The sequence below is a fragment of the Augochlora pura genome, chromosome 2, assembly GCF_028453695.1.
Source record: "Augochlora pura isolate Apur16 chromosome 2, APUR_v2.2.1, whole genome shotgun sequence".
Classification (NCBI taxonomy): Eukaryota; Metazoa; Arthropoda; class Insecta; order Hymenoptera; family Halictidae; genus Augochlora; species Augochlora pura.
In genome coordinates this window covers 22404959-22424428 of record NC_135773.1, presented here as the reverse complement: position 1 = coordinate 22424428, position 19470 = coordinate 22404959, and the positions used below count along the sequence as shown (strand labels likewise).

At 44.4% G+C, this 19470-nt stretch overlaps 2 protein-coding genes across 2 annotated transcripts in view; one reads left to right on the top strand and one right to left on the bottom strand.

The window, feature by feature from the left end:
* LOC144477029 (mediator of RNA polymerase II transcription subunit 20-like) overlaps positions 1–19470 on the top strand; it is a 137434-nt gene that overhangs the window by 10167 nt on the left and 107797 nt on the right. The window lies entirely within an intron of this gene.
* The window catches only part of LOC144477037 (facilitated trehalose transporter Tret1), a 54695-nt gene that overhangs the window by 914 nt on the left and 34311 nt on the right, over positions 1–19470 (bottom strand). Inside the window, exons 2-7 of the mRNA XM_078194457.1 lie at positions 16845–16946; positions 5764–5894; positions 3057–3303; positions 2287–2571; positions 1238–1490; positions 160–500 (exon numbers count right to left, since the gene is read on the bottom strand). Of these exons, the coding sequence (XP_078050583.1) occupies positions 160–500; positions 1238–1490; positions 2287–2571; positions 3057–3303; positions 5764–5894; positions 16845–16907 (1320 nt within the window). The 5' untranslated portion in view covers positions 16908–16946. The remainder of the gene's footprint in view (positions 1–159; positions 501–1237; positions 1491–2286; positions 2572–3056; positions 3304–5763; positions 5895–16844; positions 16947–19470) is intronic.

Here is a 19470-nt window from a genome sequence, read left to right as displayed (position 1 = left end):
ACCGAAAGGGTTAATCCATCGAAAAATCCTTGCGACTCCGGAAGCGATGAACAACGAGCATAAATTAGACGAGCTTGGCGTGATTCGAGTAAACTGGCCGCATCGAAGGGAGGCGGCCAATCGTGTCCGACGATCGGTCAGCGATTAAACGCGTCTCACCTGCTGAAAATCCATGAAGAGTTTAATCCCGACGAACGCGCAGAAGTAGCTGAAGCTCGTGCTGATGCTCGAGCCGAGGCCGCGATACTCCAGCGGAAAGAGCTCGCCAATCAATAACCACGAAATTGGCGATATGCCCAGAGCCAGGGCGGTCGTGAAGACGAGCACGCAGAGCAACGGTATCCAGTCGTGTTGGCCGACCACCGCGGTGTCCGGATACCCTAGATTCTGCGTCTGGGACACGTAGTACGCGTAACTGCCGAAACCAGCCAACGCCAGCGACATGAACACGGTGCTGGCTATCAGTAACGGTAGCCTGCCCACGATGTCGATCAGAAATCCTGTTCAACGAAATCATTATTATTCCACTGCCGCGAAGTGGGTCCGTCGTAGCCGTAGTCACTCTAGCACTGGTTCACGGAGCACCGAGAGTCCGATGAAATATAATTTATTATACTCGAATCTTACGCGATTATAATTAACGCTAAATCTACCGATCAATGATATCGTATGCATTGGTGTGCATTGACTCGTTAGAGCGAGAAGATAAAATTCCTTTAGACTCTGTCAAGCTTTAATCCTTTACACTCGAAACCATTTTAACCGCAATTCTAAAATAACTTTTCTGACATTACATTTTCATTTTATATGAGAAAATGTATTTTATGCTTGCGAAATTGAATCTTGTAACTCATGCAACAACAGTTATACTATTGATCATTTTTGAAGTCTAATTTTTCATAGTATAACAATTATTTTAAAACCTGTTATAACAATTTTAATGGTGCCTTGGAGTGTAAGGGTGTAAGGGTGTAAGGGTGGCGACTCGAGTGCAAAGGGTTAATTATAAAGCTTGCTACGATAACGCAATTTATTCAAACAAAGAGGTCTTTTAAACCTTATGTATTATTCTAAAATTAGAAACCGGAAATTGATCATACTAGGTCCAGCATTAAATTACACGAAAGGAGCAAAGTCCATACTATAGAGTAACATTAGAAATTCATAAAGCAAAGTTGACTCGCTAGCAAACGTCGAAGTTGATTCGCCGCCAGTGGTCCAATTAGCATTCGGTTACCTGACAACAAAGAGGCGAGCAGCTGCACGAAACCGATGGCGATGGTCGCACCGTGGGGGTTCATCCCGCCCAGCGTCTGCCGGAAAATGATCACCGCGTAATAATTGAACGCGTTCGCGCCGGAAAACCGCTGGAAGAACATCAGCCCGCACGTGATCGCGATCGGCTTGTACAGCCTGGGCGTGAACATGCTGTTCCTGAACGTGAGCTCGTACTGCTTCGCCCTCGACGCCAAGATGTTCGTCTTGATCACCTGCGCGAACAAAATGAAACGGTACAGCTTTAACCCTTTCGCTACGGCGGTTCAGTCGGGACCTTCCGCCGAAATTGTGCACATTGCGCGTGGATAGTGTATTTGGGAAGAAAAGGGATTTTTCTTTAAAACAATATACTTATAATTTCTGCATAAGGTATAAAGTTATTTAATAGGTAAAAAAAGTCTCATTAACAATGGAAAAATGTGAAGAAATAATATATAATATATAAAAATTTACTGGCATGTCGGATATATCCGGCGTTCGTCCCTAGGGGGCGATCACGTGGATGTCGGATATATCCGGCGTTCGGCTCCGCGAGTTGTTATGTGGATGACGGATATATCCGTCGTTCGGAGCGAAAGGGTTAAAAGGTCGTGAACTATGCTCGCGAAATTCGTAGACACACAGTTTGATATTTCGATAAATGGTTGACGACAAAAATAACTTGGATGTTTAACCCTTTGCACTCGAAGCCATTTTAAGTCTAGGTCTGAAGTAGCTATTTTGACTAGCTGTATTATTAGCTGTATTATTATATAGCAATTTATATGACTTAGCACAATTTATAGATACGAGTCCTGTGACTGGTAAAACTGTTACGTTTTTAATAGACAGAAGGGTTGTTAATAATATCAAAATTATTTTGGAAATGATATAACAATGTTCATTGTAGTCGAGTGCGAAAGGCTGAGATATAAATTGAGAGATTTCTAAGAGTATTAGATTTCGAAATTCCGTAAAGGATGTGGAAATATCGTACTGTTCCACGGGCGTTTGGAGAATACACGTTACCTGGAGCTCGTGCCTTATGTCGACGTGATCGCCGCGCAGCCACTGCAGGCTGTTCGCAGCCTCGTCGTCTTTCCCGTTGAGCACGAGGTACGACGGCGTCTCCGGTATAAAGAACGTCCCCAGAAAGAGCATCGACGGCGCGACCGCCACCAGAAGCGCGCTTTGACGCCAGTTTAGGTACGTGCCGGCTATGTACGACAGTAACACGCCGACGTGACCGAGAACCTTCAGCATCGCCGACAGGCAGCCCCTGATACCCGGCATGGAGATCTCCGATATGTACACCTAGTCAAAACAAGACGACATCATTTTAACACTTTACCGACCGGCCGTCGATTAATCGACGTTTTGTTCTCAGCGCATACCGACCGGCCGTCGATTATTCGACTTTTGCTCCACAGCGCTTACCGACCGGTTGTCGATTAATCGACTTTCGATCTTTCTGTTAGATTTGGTTAGGTTAGACTGACAGGTAGCAAGCAGCAAGCATTTTTTTTTATTAAAGTAAAAGATTTTATTAAATTTGGTTACCCTACAATAACACGAAGCGTAAAATTTGACCAGAGTCAAATCAGAGTCGAATCAGTATGTTCGAACCGCTACCGGTCGGTAAAGTGTTAATATGTGTTCCTTCCAAAATTCGAGTCCAAACGAACGAGCTTTCAAAAATTCGCTTGGTCCAGTTTGGAAAAAAGTAGTTGCCTGTTGGCAGAAGAGTTGCCAAGCGTTTACTCGGTAAATTCGGATCGATTTAGAAACTCGAATAATACCTGAGCGACCATTGTGATGACCGAACAGCAAAGTCCCCCGATGAAGCTGGTGACGTAGACCAGTTCGACGCAGGGCGCGATGCCGGTAAAGATCCAGACCGCCGCCAAAGGCATCGACGTGGACCGCAGCGCCAGCCGGCGTCCTCTTCTCATTATCCAATCGCCGATCATAGCGCCGAACCATGCGCCGAGCATCGACAAAGACGCGACCCAGGAGGCTTCTTGTTGCGTCACGGAGAAAGCCGACCTGCGACAAATCGCGACGCGATTACCGTCGGTCACACGGGGGTGCTCCGTTCAACGCCGCCATCTTGTCGCGGTCCCTTAATGTGTACCAGGTCGTCTTAGTCGCGACGTTCTCTTGGCCACGATTAAGCCAGCGCCGCGCGAGAGCAGAATCGATCGGCCCGCGCGTACAATCGATCTTCGTAACCGGTTCAAGGATAGATTACAACCGTTCGTTGTACTCTATCGCGAATATGGGCTGCCGCTCTTGTCCGCAGGGGATTCGGGGCTTAATCGTCTCCCTTGCTGCAGATTTGCTTGTTGATTGGGTTATCGGGGGAATGGATGGGACTACGCGTTAATAATTTCGGAGCAATTAGTTGTTCGACCGCGGGCTGCGAATCCCCGGGGCCGAAGATTAAACGTTTTCTGCTCCGCGAATTTCGATCGCCGAAAACTTTTTTGGCGCTTCGAGGAAGTTGATGCAACTCTCTCTCTCTCTTGGAAATTTATTTGTTTATTAATTCGCTCGTTCATTTAGTTATTGATTCATTCGTTCATTCAGTTATTAATTCATTTATTAATTCATTCGTTCATTCAGTTATTAATTCATTTATTAATTCATTCGTTCATTTAGTTATTAATTAATTTATTAATTCATTCGTTCATTCATTTATTAATTCATTCGTTCATTCAGTTATTAATTCATTCGTTCATTCAGTTATTAATTCATTCGTTCATTCAGTTAATAATTAATTCGTTCATTCATTCAGTTAATAATTAATTCTTTCATTCATTTATTAATTCATTTATTGATTCATTCGTTCATCCAGTTATTAATTAATTCGTTCATTCATTTATTAATTCATTCGTTCATTCATTTATTAATTTATTCGTTCGTTCGTTCATTCATTCATTCAGTTTAGTTTTAGATCATTTCTATCAAGTCGATCTTCTTACGAAACTTCTGATCGACTATTTTCGACTGAATATTAACCCCTTGCACTGCAATTACTTTCCTATTGCATTGATTAGCACTTATTTGTCCTTAACATTTTCCTTAATAACATCAAATAATTTCTGTTTCTTTGCCTCCAATTACCTTCCTTTTGTAGACTTTGACAACGTTCATTTTCGATTGAAAAGAAGTTCATTTTCGATTGAAAAGAAATCAATAATATTCATATTTAGTATCATACAATATATGTCACGCGTATAGTCACATTTAGATATCACAGTGCAAAGGGTTAATTCGATCGACCAACGTCGAATCGTACAGCTCCGCGGATCGGACCGTTACGTAAGGATCCCGAGTGGCGAATATTACACGCCGGGGTGTAACTAATGATCGCGTGGCTGCTGTTCAACTCCCGCTACTTTATGCTGCTTCCTTTATAAGCGGACGGCTGATAAACCGAGAGCCGGCTATCGCGGAGAAAGTGTGCGCGCGACGACGACGACGACGACATTTGAAAAGGAACGGAGTGTGTGACGTTAATGCATTTGTTAAGTGAATTATCTAAGATATTCGCCCCGCGGTTTATGGTCGACGGAGGGAGAGGGAGGGGGGAGGAGAGGAGGCGTGGGGTGTCGGCAACCGGCAGAAATATCTCCGTGGTATTTATTTAATTTGCTTATCTGTACGGGCGACGCTAATCGTTACCGGACACCGCGCTCGTACACCGCACAATTACTTACGAAGTTTCACTTTTCCCGCGACAGAGATACGACCGTTGCGCTACTGGTTTTCTTTTGTGGCCGATTCAAGAGCTGCCGAATCCAGATGCAAACGACAACCCGGACGATTTCGTTTTTCGTTTTGTTTTTCTACGCGCGGCTTCTTTAAACCCTTGCTGTATTATTGTTTTTATGATTACGAGAGTGAGCAGTTTTTTACTGTAATAATTTTTTAGAAGTGAAAGGGAAGAATATTTGTTCCATTTGACTGAGTTTAGTTAAATGTTTCAATACCGAGGACAAGGGGACGGAATTCTATTTTTTATTATTAACAAGATATTAACACGTTAAGCGCCACGCGCCGGTCCCTGGGAACCGACGCTAGACTTTTCGGTCCAAATTGACCGAACAAAAACCGATATCGCATAATTTAAATGTTCAGTCTCACAAGAACGCAAGGACTGACACATTCGCTGCGATAGAAGAACGAAAAATTTAATGTCGGTCCGTAGGGACCGACGCGGCCCGAACGGAAAATCTAGGGACCGGCGCGTGGCGCTTAACGTGTTAATATTATAATAATATTGTTAGTGTCAATTGACAAGATATTAATAGAAAGCCCTACGACGAGCCTGTGTTGCGAATATACAAGGGGTTAACTTTATACATTTTTCATCGCACAGTAGAGAGCCGGTTTTATCTCTCGGTTCTGTTATTTTTCATTGGTCAGTGATTATTGTTAATAATTTTGTGCGATTATATAATTTCAGTGATTATTGTTGGTTAATATTTAATATAAACTCACCAGGTGTCGTTCGCTGGCTGATACAGATGAGGAGGCTGGTTGTCCAGGATCGAATCCAAGGCGGGCGATGTGTAACCCTTTGCCAGACCCGACGACAGTGTTCCCATCGACAGAGCCAGGGTGGCTAACACCTAGAAAGAGATTAACAAATTTTATCTGTATTACGTGAAACAGTATCGTCGAATTTTTCTTCAGAAAATTTGAAAATTGTGTTACGTTGCTTTTAAAAACGATACAGCGTTCTTTGACAATTTTTTGAAGCAAACTTTTTTTTAAAGCAGATTCTTTCAAAGCAAAAATTTCGTTTAAAGCAAACCTTTAACAATTTTTTAAAAACTTAGTTAGTATAGAAATTATTTTGCAATGTGACAAAACAATTTTTTAAAAACTTAGTATAGAAATTATTTTGCAACGTGACAGAACAATTTTTTAAAAACTTAGTTAGTATAGAAATTATATTGCAACGTGGCAGAACAATTTTATTATGCCTCAGAGTGCAAAGGGTTAATAAGGATCGCGCTGAGAGAGCAGCGCACTGCGTGCTCTTCAACTGAATTATTATTGGATTCTACGATCCAAAGGGTACTTTAGCTCGTTCAATTAACAAAGTAACAATATAAATTGAAATAACCATATAACAATAAATAAGCTAATATATTGGGTTGTTCGGAAAGTAATTTCGTTTTTCCCAAGAAAAGACTTAATTTTTTCACAGCCAACTTCACGCTCAAACTGCATAATCATTATATAATTGGACAACTGATGTAGTAAGTCTTGCTTGCTAAAAATTTTGTTTCATTCTTTACAATAGATTTTGTTTAGTAATCTATCGTGTTTCATTTCCAGCAAGAAAAAAACGAAACGACTTTCCGAACGACCCAATATGATCCAGAGGGTACTCTAGCTCGTTCAATTAACAAAGTAACGATATAAATTGAAATAACCATATAACAATAAACAACAATATAAATGGCATTTGCGTAACATAATTACAAAGCCACGAAAAGCTAATGTAAAAAGTACCCTGAAAGGGATCATCCGAATCCACAGATATGAAAGGTGGAACATAGGTCGCACAACATACCGATCCTCAGGCCCCGTTTCCAATTAACCCGCCCCGCGAATCGAACGTTAAAGGTCGGCCGGCCGGCGCGGAGAAGCCACGAATTCGTTCATCGACGAGCACAGAGGAACGCCGTGAGCGCGTGCATGCAACCGGGCGCGTACATCAGTGCCGGTGCTCTCGCATATTGCGGTCCGCAACCGGCGGACAAATTGTCGGCCGCAAATTGAAAGCGGAGAGATAGAGAGAGCGAGAGAGAGAGAGGCTGCTCCCACGACCCTTCCCTAGGAATACTAAACATTTCGCGTGCGCGTCTCCGCAACGATCGTTCCGATGCGCGCCACGTGCATCGGGCGCACACATTCCGCCGCGTGACAATGGTCGAGTGCTCCAGTTCTAACCCGTCTACCCACTCCCCCCTCCCCTTGGTCCGCGGAGGCCACCGATTTTATGGTGCGCCGACCCGAAATTACGGGACCATGGAATTTCCGACGCGAGGAACGCCGGCGACGGGTTCGCGTATTCTGTTGCATCCGCGGCGGGTCCTCTCTTCCGGCGCGGCGTCGTGCATCGTCGCTCGAGCATCGTCGCTCGAGCCTTTTCAATCAGCGACGAGTGCTTCCGATACCAGCCAGCCAAGATACTCCATTTCACCTAGCTGCGCGAGGACGCGGCTCGTACAGTCTAACCCAGCCGGAAGATCGACGGAAATCAAAAGTAGTATAGTTACCCGCGCGCGCGCAAGAGCCTTTTATCTTTCGTCGAGACGGTTGTGTGTCGGCATCTCGTTGCGTTCGAACATTCGACTCGACGGAATATTTTCAAAGCGCTCGCCAGAGGTTTCGTTGAGGATAGAGATGCTCGCGAATCCGAGGCTGGAGCGAGAGAGGCTCGAGTGGAATAGACGAGATGAAAAGCGGGGACAAGATACCGTGAAACAAATGATGGTGTAATATGTGGCTTGTACAGAAGGGAACTGATACGAGAACTGTCATTGTACATTGGACATTGGTATAGTAAGAGACGTCAATTAATATATCAACGAAAAGAGTAAAATATAAAATGGAGAAAGTAATCGACGTAGTTCTGAATTTGTCTTTAACCCTTTCGGTACGAGTGCCGGATATATCCGGCGTCCATGCGACGTCGGATATAAATAACAGAATTGTTATATAAATGTCTCTTAATATTTTATACAGGTATTTCTAAGCTACGAGGAACGCTTTTGTTAGAAATCGTCATTTTATATTATTAACCCCTTGCACTATCACTCTTTTCATGCTGTGACGATTAGCACTTATTCGTACTTAATAATTTTCCTAACAGGATTAGACAATTTTTGTTTCCCGTATTGTCTTCGTTTACCTTCGTTTCTATACTTCGATGACAGTAGAATTTATTTTTACTTCGACGTAGAAGAAATTAATAATATTCATATTTAGTAGAGCTTGCATAACACTAAACGTACCAAGAGGGGTTAAATGACCCCTTTTGAAAATTTACTTTTCTAATTCTTACATTTATTGTTATTTCTGTCGGTCATTTGACTTTCTGTAAATTCTAATATCATCCGATTATTCAATTTCCCACTTTCCGTTTTTCTCGTAGCTTATTTTTTACCGACAAAGATTCTATGGTAAGATTAGGTATAGAAAAATGCCGGTTCGTTTAGTGATAAAATCTTCACCACGAGTCTGACTCGTTGTTATAGCGCAAGGGGTTAAACAAAATTTTTACTTAATGCTTAGGACAATCTTTACATAAAAGAGGACAGACTGCGTGCGAATTTTCGGCGCGGCGGGGTGCTTGTACCGAAAGGGTTAAACGCAAAGCTTGCCCTTGGAAACCTCGAAAATCGCGCGAATCGTATAGTTTTCGCGAGAAAAAGTTAACTGCAACTACGACCCCAAACTAGGAAGTTGATGTACGAAGGCATTTCGAACAGCCGCAGATAATTAATTGGCCCTCCGGTCCAATGATGGGTACTTGACCCTTGCTACTAAATTCCGTGAGTCCCAAGTCCCCCGGTCTCGGGTTCCAAAACACGGGTATCGAGTGTCGCCCGGCCGACTTAAGGTCCTCTGCTACGGGCCTAATAGGCCGTCGGTCATCCGTGTCGCATTTCAGTGGCTCGGAATCGCAAGTATATCGGATGTCAGTGTCCTACAGTTATTTACATTCGGTCTCTAGGATGCGAGATCCCTATCGTGTTTCACGGTCCCCGGAGTTATCTCTATCGAGCTGCACGGGCCCCGGTACAGAGGACTTACAGTTACCCGCGGCACCCTATCGCGGCGAACAAAATATTTTCTGCCCATTACTGCACAATGTACCGATCCGCTATGTTCGTAATTTACGACTCGCATGACGCGACGAAGTCGATCGTACCGTACCGTTCGGGTCGTTTTGCTCGTCGATTCCCGGCTGCTCTCTTATCTCTGACAACAGTGTAGCCTGTTGTGGACGAATATCGGGTAATTGTCGTTCGATTTTCAACTGGATGTTTCTATTATTAATCAATATAATCTAACGACAAAAATGGGTAGATAATTGGTTGTTATTAACCCTTTGCATTCGGAGCCATTGTAACTGGAAATCTAAAATAATTTTAACCTACGCTCTGATATTAACCCTTTGCACTCGAATTTTAACTGGAAATCTAAAATAATTTTTATTTATAATAAAATATTTAATAATTTAATCATTTATCTAAAATAATTTTCTGGCTTACAGAAACCGAACTGAAAATAATCTACACCCTGGTATTGACCCTTTGCGATCGAAGCCATTTTATCTCTAAATCGAAAATAATTTGTCTGGTTTATAGTAATCTTATTATACGTGACAAAGTGTATTTTATGCATATATAATTATTTGTAACATTATATTATTATTATTATTTTTAACATTATATATTGTAACGTTAATACTTTTTTTTCAAATATCATTAGTTTGAAGATTATTTTAGCGAGGGAAAAATTTTAGTGCAAATTCGAGTGTGAAGGGTTAACTTCGCAACTTCGCAAAGTTCCTCGGAGAAGCGAAGAATTTCGAATAAAAATGGAGATTAAAGACTGTTTAATAACATGTCTTGTGAGATTAATAAACAAATTTTTTTGTGCTGACGAATGAGTTAAAGAATAACGATATATATTGAACAAATTTCTAGTAATCAACTCATTCGTCAGCACAAAAAAATTCTGTTTATTAATTTCACAAGACACGTTATTAAACAGTCTTAAATCTCCGTTTTTACTCGAAATTCTTCGCTTCTCCGAGGAACTTTGCGCAAATCCGTTCGCACTATCACGAACACCAAGATCCGCGTTTGACACCCAAGAAATAGAGATGACATCACAATTGTAATATCCGTGTCGAGGTTTAGTTTTCCCGGTCGGTCCGTGAGAATACGTTTCCGAAACGCCGCTCGGCTCTCGCGAGCCCGCGGGAAGAATTATTTACGAGCCGTAATAAGCGGATAATGCAGGGTGTGTCTGAAATTATTGTGCAATTGGCGCGAACCGGCCGCGGCCGGGGTCGTGTGTCGCATGAAATAAATTATCGCGCTGGATAAGTGTATTAATTCGACGCGAAAGAGAGCGAAATTGGTCGGTCATTGAATTACGGCTTGGTGGAAATTGAATTTTCGCTCGGTACATTATTGGCCACGGTCACCTAACGCGATTGTGACACCGCTGGACAGGAGCCATCGCGGAATATGTTTCCAGTCCAGGAACTTGACGCGGGCTCCTTCTTTGGGCGTAACGATCGCTTTCTCTACTTCTGAATTATGCGTGCAATGAACAATGCTATTTTACGAATAATACGAATTATTTTGTTCTACGAATAATACGAATAATTTATTTAATGGAACAATACGAATAATTTACTTAAAAGAATAACACGAATAATTTATTTAAAAGAATAACACGAATGATTTATTTGACCGAATAGAGGAAATAATTTATTGCGGTTAATGAATGATCGCAGTTCGAATATTCGACTAAAATAAATTCGAAGAAAAGATGTATGGAAGAAGATCGCTAAAACCAGCGTCGAATTGATAGACCATTCCGGTGCATCGCGCAAGTTCCTACGTGGTTTCCGCGGTCTCCGAAACAACGAAGATATTCAAAGCGAACGAAGCCGGGTCCCCCTGAGTCGGGTATTGTTAATCAATTTCCCGGACGCGGGAACACGACGGTGCAATAAATCTAGCGCGGCGGCGGCGAGCCCGGGGCCGAGAAAGACCTCAGAAAAATTGCAAATGCGACGTCGAACGCGTCGCGTGTACACGGCGGCGCAGCTTCCCCGCGGAATCCGTAAAGCCGTGTCGCTCGCACCTGCTGGAAAATTTCTGTCGATATTTCATATTAAACTCCGGCCATCGCGCACACGGTCCCCGCGCGCGCCCTTATCGAGGCGGCCCCGCACACGGACAGATTGTTTCGCGCTGAGCAAAAGGGGGGTGCTGCCGCGCTCGGAGAGTACGTGTCGCGTCTGTTACAGTTCCCTACGTTAGGTTAAAGGAATTTGAAAAGACAGTCGTCGGGCGCCGATCCCACGTAAATTTGCATAGACTTTCAATATCTCGGGTTCACCCCACCTCGACCGGCGCGGTCGCTCGGTGGACGAGAGCGTATTATGCGCGATTAAACGCGTCTCGCGCGTTGCCAGCCTTTCCATCGTTGCCTCGCTCGCGCGCGCGCGACACGCTCGAACCGTTTGCAAACAATAATGCGTGGGTCGCGTGCCGCTTTCCAATCGGCCGCGTTTTTACTTGTTCGGTCTGATCGCGCGCGAAAACTGTAACGCTACCTAGGCAGCCGCGCGTTCTCTCGCCCGCCGCCAGCTGATTGGCAAACAATGACGCGTGGTCGTCCCGACGCTTCCCGATCCGATTACGTATCAATTCGTTATCGCGAGGCTGCGACACGCCGGGTTCAAGTATACGCGCAGTCGGGGACGCTGACAACTTCTCTCGCTCCGACGATTGTTTCTATAGTGCTGGCAGACCCGGACATGTTAACCCTTTGCTCTCGAAGCCGTTTTAGCTGGAAATCTGAAATAATTTCTCTGGCTCATAATATTTCCATTTTATATGTCGGAACCTTGAATAAGTTCTCGCTGTTTTCTTCCCAGAATAAATGGGAAATATAATTTATTTAAAATTTAAGATATCATCTTGCCGATGAGACACCATTAAAAATTCCATGCACGGAGTAACTACTTTTGAGAGAACTTATTCAAGGACCTAATAAAAAAAGTGCATACTATGCAATTAATTCTTGTCGTTCGTATCAACATAGCACAACCTTAATTTTTTTAAATGTAAACTTTGTTAGCCCAGAAATTATTTAGCAACGTGACAGAGTAACGGCTCAGAAGTATTTCTATTCTATGCAATAAAATGCACAGAAAATGCATACAAAATTATCTCTCTTGCCAACAGTTTCATTGCTTAACAATTTATTGAATCTAAACTTTATTGTTATAAAGATTGTCTTGAGACGCGATGGAACAATTTTAGCAGTGTCTCCGAGTCACCACTCGAGTGCGAAGAATTAAGATCGCAACTTGCTCCAAGATTAACCCTTCTCCCGGCGCGAAGAAGCAACAGACTTATTATCCCTCGAAAAAAATGTTTCCTATTATCGGATAATCGTATGCAAACGCGCCATACAAATCGTAGAACGAACGATCCTAAATGGCGAACGATGAGTAAAGAACCAGCTCGCGGTCGGTTTACATACAATACTTTGCAGGTCCTTGCGGGCAAGGACATATCTCGCGGCGAAGAGAGACGCCAACGCGTTAATCATGGTTCTAGGGAAACAATCGTTCTACACGTTTATCTCGCGCTATAACTTGAATACAAAGCCCGGGATCGGCGGCGCGCCAAAGATGAAGCGGCGACGTGAGTCAGCGGGACGCGGTTTACGCTCTCTCTCTCTCTCTTTCTCTCTGACAGGCGCTCTCTGCGCTGTTGTAAATTGTTAACCATTGTACGCGTCTACCTATCGCGATGAATCGCCGGTCCGATTTGATTTAGCAAGTTGACAGACGTTGCGAGATATTTATAACGGTGGAGCGTGATCTGTCGGTTTTAATCGGTGCTTTGAGATTTCACCGCCGGCTCGACGTAAGTAACGTTTCACGATGGTATATTTTCACAGGATTGGAATTATGTTAACGCTATGCCGTTCGCGCGTCTAATCTAGATTTTGCGTGAACAAGATGTCCACATCACGTATAATTGTGTCTTCTTTTTCATTGTCGAAAGGCGCGGGCTTTTATGAAAACACAAAGTACGTCTGTAATTTACTGTTAATTAAATAGAACACGCAATATTAACTTTCGTTCAGTTTTCGCGTGGCACCACAGTAGAGCCATCGACATTTACCCGACAATTTTTACATGGCACCACCGTGGAGCCATCGGCATTTACCCGACAGTTTTCGCATGGCACCAACGGGGTGCCACCGGCATTTACCCCTCAGTTTTTACATGGCACCAACGGGGTGCCACCGGCATTTACCCCACTGTTTTTACATGGCACCACCGTGGTGACACCGGCATTTACCGTACTGTTTTTTTACATGGCACCAACGTGGAGTCGTCGGCATTTACCCGTGTGTTTACAATTTTTACATGGCACCACCGTGGAGCCGCCGGCATTTACCTGACAGTTTTCGCATGGCACCAACGGGGTGCCACCGGCATTTACCCCACTGTTTTTACATGGCACCACCGTGGTGCCACCGGCATTTACCGCTCTGTTTTTTTACATGGCACCAACGTGGAGCCACCGGCATTTACTCGACACTTTTCACATGGCACCACCGTGGAGCCACCGGCATTTACCCGACAGTTTTCGCATGGCACCAACGGGGAGCCATCGGACGTCATAGCATAAAAAAATGATAGAGAGAATAAAGGAAGTCTTGTAATTTTTTAGCGTCAAAATCTTTGATTTCGAATTTTGCAGCTGGTTAGCCAATCCCGACCCAAGCCTACCAACGGCAATGCGCACCTGACAGTGAACAAACGCTGACAGGGTTGCGTCCACGCGGTGTCCCATCGACCCGGGTCAAACGCGTTAACCCTTTCGATGGTGGGACTCCGGGCACCGCGTGCACGACGTCTGCGGAGTGTTTACAGTCGCGGCACGTCGCGCGTGTCCGTCAAACGTTTGCGCACGCCACGAAGCCGAACGCGACCGTACGCGCGAGTTCCACGGTGTTACCCGTTTGCGCGGGAAACCCGCATTATTTGGACGTAACAACGGGGGAGGCAAACAGAGCTCGACAGAGTTGGCAGCGATAAACGAGCCAAGCCGCGCGTTGTTCGGGGCTGTTGCAACAAGGCTATTCAGCTTCTAGACAACGGAGAAACACGGACACCGTGTTGCTGCGCGAACGACGAATGCGATTATCCTAGCCGTCTTGCGACGACTAATCGGCGCATAATGGACAACGTGTCAAAGTTGGAAGCAGCGCGAACAGACCCCGGTAATTATCACCGAACACGATTCCGCGCTTTGACGCGCGAACCGCGCTCGATAATGTCTACTGAAATCTAATTCGCACCTTCGCGATCGGGTTAAACGGATTTGTATCGCGCCGCGCGCGGTTTGTTCCAGCGTGCAAACAATGCTGTTAGATCCGCCGGGAACAATAAAAGCGTGGCACATTGTTAACTTTTCCCAATAGGTTCGCCACAATTCCTAAGTTCTCGCAATTTTCAATGAAAATCGTATTAAACCCTTAAAATGTCAAAAGATAAATATAGCTATACCATAAACTTATGGTATAGCTTAACATTTTTAACCCTTTCGGTACGAGCGCTCTGTTCACCGTGACACTTTCGTTGTACGACAGATTAACTTTGTCCCAAGCGTTAAATAAAAACTGTGCTTGCTAGGACAATGCTTTCTAACAAAACGTGTTGCTCGTAGCTTTAATATTTAACCCTTTGCACTCGAGACTACGTTGCTCTGAAATAATATACCATATATATTATTTGAAATAAAATTTGAAAACGGTCTTTTGCTATCGTTTGGTAAAAATAATGTTAAACACCAAGAAATCAGATTTCTATTTCAACCAGAGCGAAAGAAATAACTTTCAAGGTGTTCGCTGCCATAGAATCCCCATGTGCTCGCGGCTCGCGCCATCGTCGAGGAAAACTCGTGCGAGCGAGCAACAAGGCCGACACACGGCTCGCTCTCTATCTCCGCCAATTATCGCGGCATGGATTCATCGGGCCACGGGATACCGTCCCCGTAAAGCGTCTTAAATATCACGGCCGGCCAAAGAGAGGAACGGAAACGAGGGACGATGGCTCGTGCAAACAGCGCCCGCCGGCGAAACACTGAAAATTCAAGCGAACGCGATCTCCCGGTCGGTGCCCAGAGAGAGAGAGAGAGAGAGAACATGAATTTCTCGGCCGGGTCCGCGGTCTCTCGCGCCCGAGCAGCGCGCTGGTATCCCGCGCGCGTTTCTTCTGGCCGGATCGCGACGTTAAAAGCTCGTTTGCGCCGAGCCGCGCCGGGAAAGGATGTGCCTGAGTTAGGTCGAAGTTAACCGAGAGAGCCATTAGCTTAAAACTGTTGGCCGGCCTTAAGCGAAAGGAGAACGACGCCGGGAAGGAAGGAAGAGAGGAAAGGGAGGAAAAGAGAGGAAAAGAGAGTAGAAGAGGAAAAGAGAGGTAGAGAGGAAAAGAAAGAAAAAAGGAAAAGCGGAAAGAGCGGAGAAAAGGGAAGAAATGAAGGAAGGAAGAAAAATGACGGAGAAGAGAGGCGGTCGGGGAGCTTCGAAAGTGCTCGCGTATTATGAAAATGGTCAGCCTCCGCCGAGCAGCGCGTCTCTATGAAAAATACAAGCAGAAACGGTGGGTGGCCATCGGGGCGGGGCGGGGGACGAAAAGGGGAGGGAGGGAGCTTAAGTCGAGAGGCCGGCCGGACGCTCGATATGCATTTTAAGCCGGACCACTCAATTAAGCTCGCAGCTATCTTCGGTATTTGCATATCAATATGGACCTATGCCAAGAAGGAAAGACTCGCTCGGCTTGCTGGATTTGGATTATTCGGGAATCGGCAGGTACACGCGCGGCTACACCGGGGAATGCAAATCGCCCTCCCCTCCCCTCCCCACCGATCCAGTCGGCGAAATACAACCCGGCTAATAATTACCATCGCGGACGAGATCGCGTTCGGCGTGCTGCTTTAATTTACAATCGTGTCGGCGAGGCCTCGAATAACCCTAAGACGAGATGTCACGTGATGCACTCTGGTGACACGGGATACTGTAGTTCTTTAGTCGCGATGGTCGCAACTTTGATTGGAATATTTGAACGAAGGTGATCTTTAACCCCTTGCGCTACCTTAACCCCTACCCTTTATGCTTATCCTTTCACGCTGCGTTGATTAGCGCTTATTTGTTTTTAATATCTTTTTTTTCTTTTACTTTAATACTTTAACCCTTTGCGCTCGGAGCCACTTCAACTGTAAATCTGAAATGATTTTTCTGACTTCTGATATTTCCATTCTATTTAACAGAATCAATTTTTATGCATACAATATTTATTCTTGTGACTCCTGCCAACAGTTTTATTATACTTGATAATTTTTTTAATCTAAACCTTATTGTTACAAAATATTATTTTGTATATAATTTTAGTGGTGCGTCAGAGTCCATCACTCGTGTGCAAAGGGTTGATTTCTAAACTTTGAGGACAGAAGAATGAAATTTGATTTCGATTTAAGAGAAATTAATGATATTGATATTTAATACTGATGTTAATATTGATATTTAATACGTTATCGTGCAAAGGGTTAAGCAAAATATATGCACGATGCATGCGAATACATCTCCCAGTAATAAATGAATTACAAGTACTCGATTCAACGATCAGTTTACAAGTAGTAACAAATTCGCTATTTTATTCGACACAACGGAATGCTGCGAAACGAATTGAACTACTTAAATGAAACACCTGAAATAAAATATAAAAATACCTGCGACATGTGCTGCGGCCTCGTCGCTGTCGACGTCATGTGCACCACGGAAGCCCTGGGCATCTTGAAACTGTGCTCACCCTCGTCCGGCACGGTAGTTACCTGCAACAAAAAGCACACTGGTAAAACAAAATGAAAAACATTGTCCACCGTATCATTTTCATTGCATAATAGGAGAGAACTATTATTAATATTAAAACTATTATTTGATATCATTAAATTGAATTAAATTGAATTAAATTGAAAGCGAAAGAGAACTATGGAGGATAAGTCTCGCACCTAAATTAATCTTCGTATAATTTAATAAAATATTTTTGGATTCTTGAAAATGCGAAATTCGTTGGAGACACTTAAAGCAGATGAATATTATTTGGAAAGGAATTATTCGAAGAACAAAAGCTGAACGCGCAAAGCCTGTGGGACTGTGCATCGACCGCCACGGTGCAGTTTCCCATAACAATAGTAACCGGAATTTTTATTAACTATAAATAGCTATATAAACCAGAGATCGCGTCGTCATGACATTGTAACCGTGACATTTGTCGCGTCGTGAAAGCTAGAAGACGCTTTGTCATTACAGCAAAAGTCGAGTCACGCGCGATGGTATGCATCCGCGTCGCGCGAAGATCTTCCGAAGCCGCAACAGGGGCGGGGTACCGAAAATTCTCTTCCAGCCCGCCAGGTCGCCTGTCCCTCAAGCCTTCTCCGACAACGGGGACTTGATTTTTCACATCGAGCTGGTAATAGACTCTCTCCGTGGTAGGATTAGTCACGGCGAGCCATTAGGCCGCGTTTCGATTATCTTTCCCCATGAAGGAACACGGGGCGGCGCTATCACTTAGCGGGCATTGTTTTCGTTGTTTGTACACAGATATCGGGCGCGATAATACGGCTCATTGTCGGGCCGGCTGATCGGTATCGGTGGCCGGAGTCGTAAATCGGTAGGTTGGACCGGGTTACGCGATTCTAATTGAAAGCCGGGCCGAGAAACGCGACCGGGGGCCCGAAACTTTACGATCCTCGACGGAAATTTACGAAAGAAAGAAACGTAGGTAAGGCGGCTGGTAACCGGCGGCCCCGCGATAAGACACCCGAGGGGGGAAGCATTGTCTATGGCGGTGACTAGGAATTATGGGCGAGCGAAGACCGCGAGGGCTACGCCTCGTGGTCGATGGTTAAATAGTTAACAATTATTCGAAACGATCTCTTTTCTAAAATATTAACCCTTAGCACTCGGCGCCATCATGGATGTTACGTGTTAGCGCTTATAAACAATGATATTATTATATAGTATACGATATATGTATATGTGTATATAACATTGTTATAATAATATTCGATTTATATGAATTTGTAGATATCGAGAAATAATTGCAAATCGCTAATAAACTTTAATGTTTAGTCATATACTAGAATTACGATGTCCCCGGAGAGGGGACAGCCGAGTGCAAAGGGTTAATTATAAAATATTAAATATAAAATAATAATTAATTATAAAATAATAACCGTAAACCAGGAATTAGAAGTAATATATAACAGTTAGAAAACGCACAAATTAACCCTTTGCACTCGTAGCCATTTTAACTATAAATCCAAGATAATTTTTCTAGCTTATACTAGTTTCATTTCACGTGACAAATTTGGTATTTTATGCGTATGAAATTGATTCTCGTGACTCGTACCAACGGTTTTACAGTTAACAATGTTTTAAATCTAAACTCGTGATAGAATAATTTTAGTGGTGCCTCGGAGTCGCCACTCGAGTGGAAAGGGTTAAAGCTGCGATCTTCTTTATTTTAATAAGCTATAATTAATAGCTATAAAAATATATAATATTATTATAAAGCTATAATCACTCTTTATTTCAGCTAATTATCGAATCGCGAGCGATTCTAATCTCCTAAGAGATTACCACGACGAAAAGAGGTTGGAATCGTTGCAGCCGTGAAGAGAACGGTCACGGCAAGTGGTTGGCCAGTCGATCGTATCTAGTCGCTAATTTCACGGGAGAGGCATTGTCCATTCGTGTCCACCTGACGTGAATCGAGTTTCGGTCGCGGCTCTCTCGGACCCGCTCCGGCTCGAAAACTGTCACTGTCACGACGGGGGGAGCGGGAGAGGACGAGAGACAGAGAGAGAGAGAGAGAGAGAGAGAGACGGTGCATTTAGCTCCCAGAGACACGGTATTGGACACGGCGCGGAGCCGCATTCTGGTCGCCCCTTAGATATCGAATGGACGACGGTAACGGTTGTTCGACCTGTCCCCGTGTTCCACGTTCACGCCTTTCGCGATTTACGGCGCGGGCAACCCCGCGCGACCGCCAGTTTTCGCGTGACAAAATTTCAGAGCTGTGCCCCCCCGCTGCTCGACAGACAGACAGACCGGCCGTCGCTCTACCGGCCGCATTTGTCGAGATTACCCGCGAAAAAGTTCCGCAGCGGAATTCACCGGGATGATTTACGACGCGTGCCCCGGTATCTAGCCCGCGGCGGGTCTCTCTCTCTCTCTCTCTCTCTTTCTCTCTCTCCGCTCGGGACTCCGATAAGGAAATTTAGGAGGCGTGCCGCCGATGCTTGCGCCGTCGTCCCTCTCCCCCTCGTCCTCCCTCCCTTTTCCCGTGCCGCG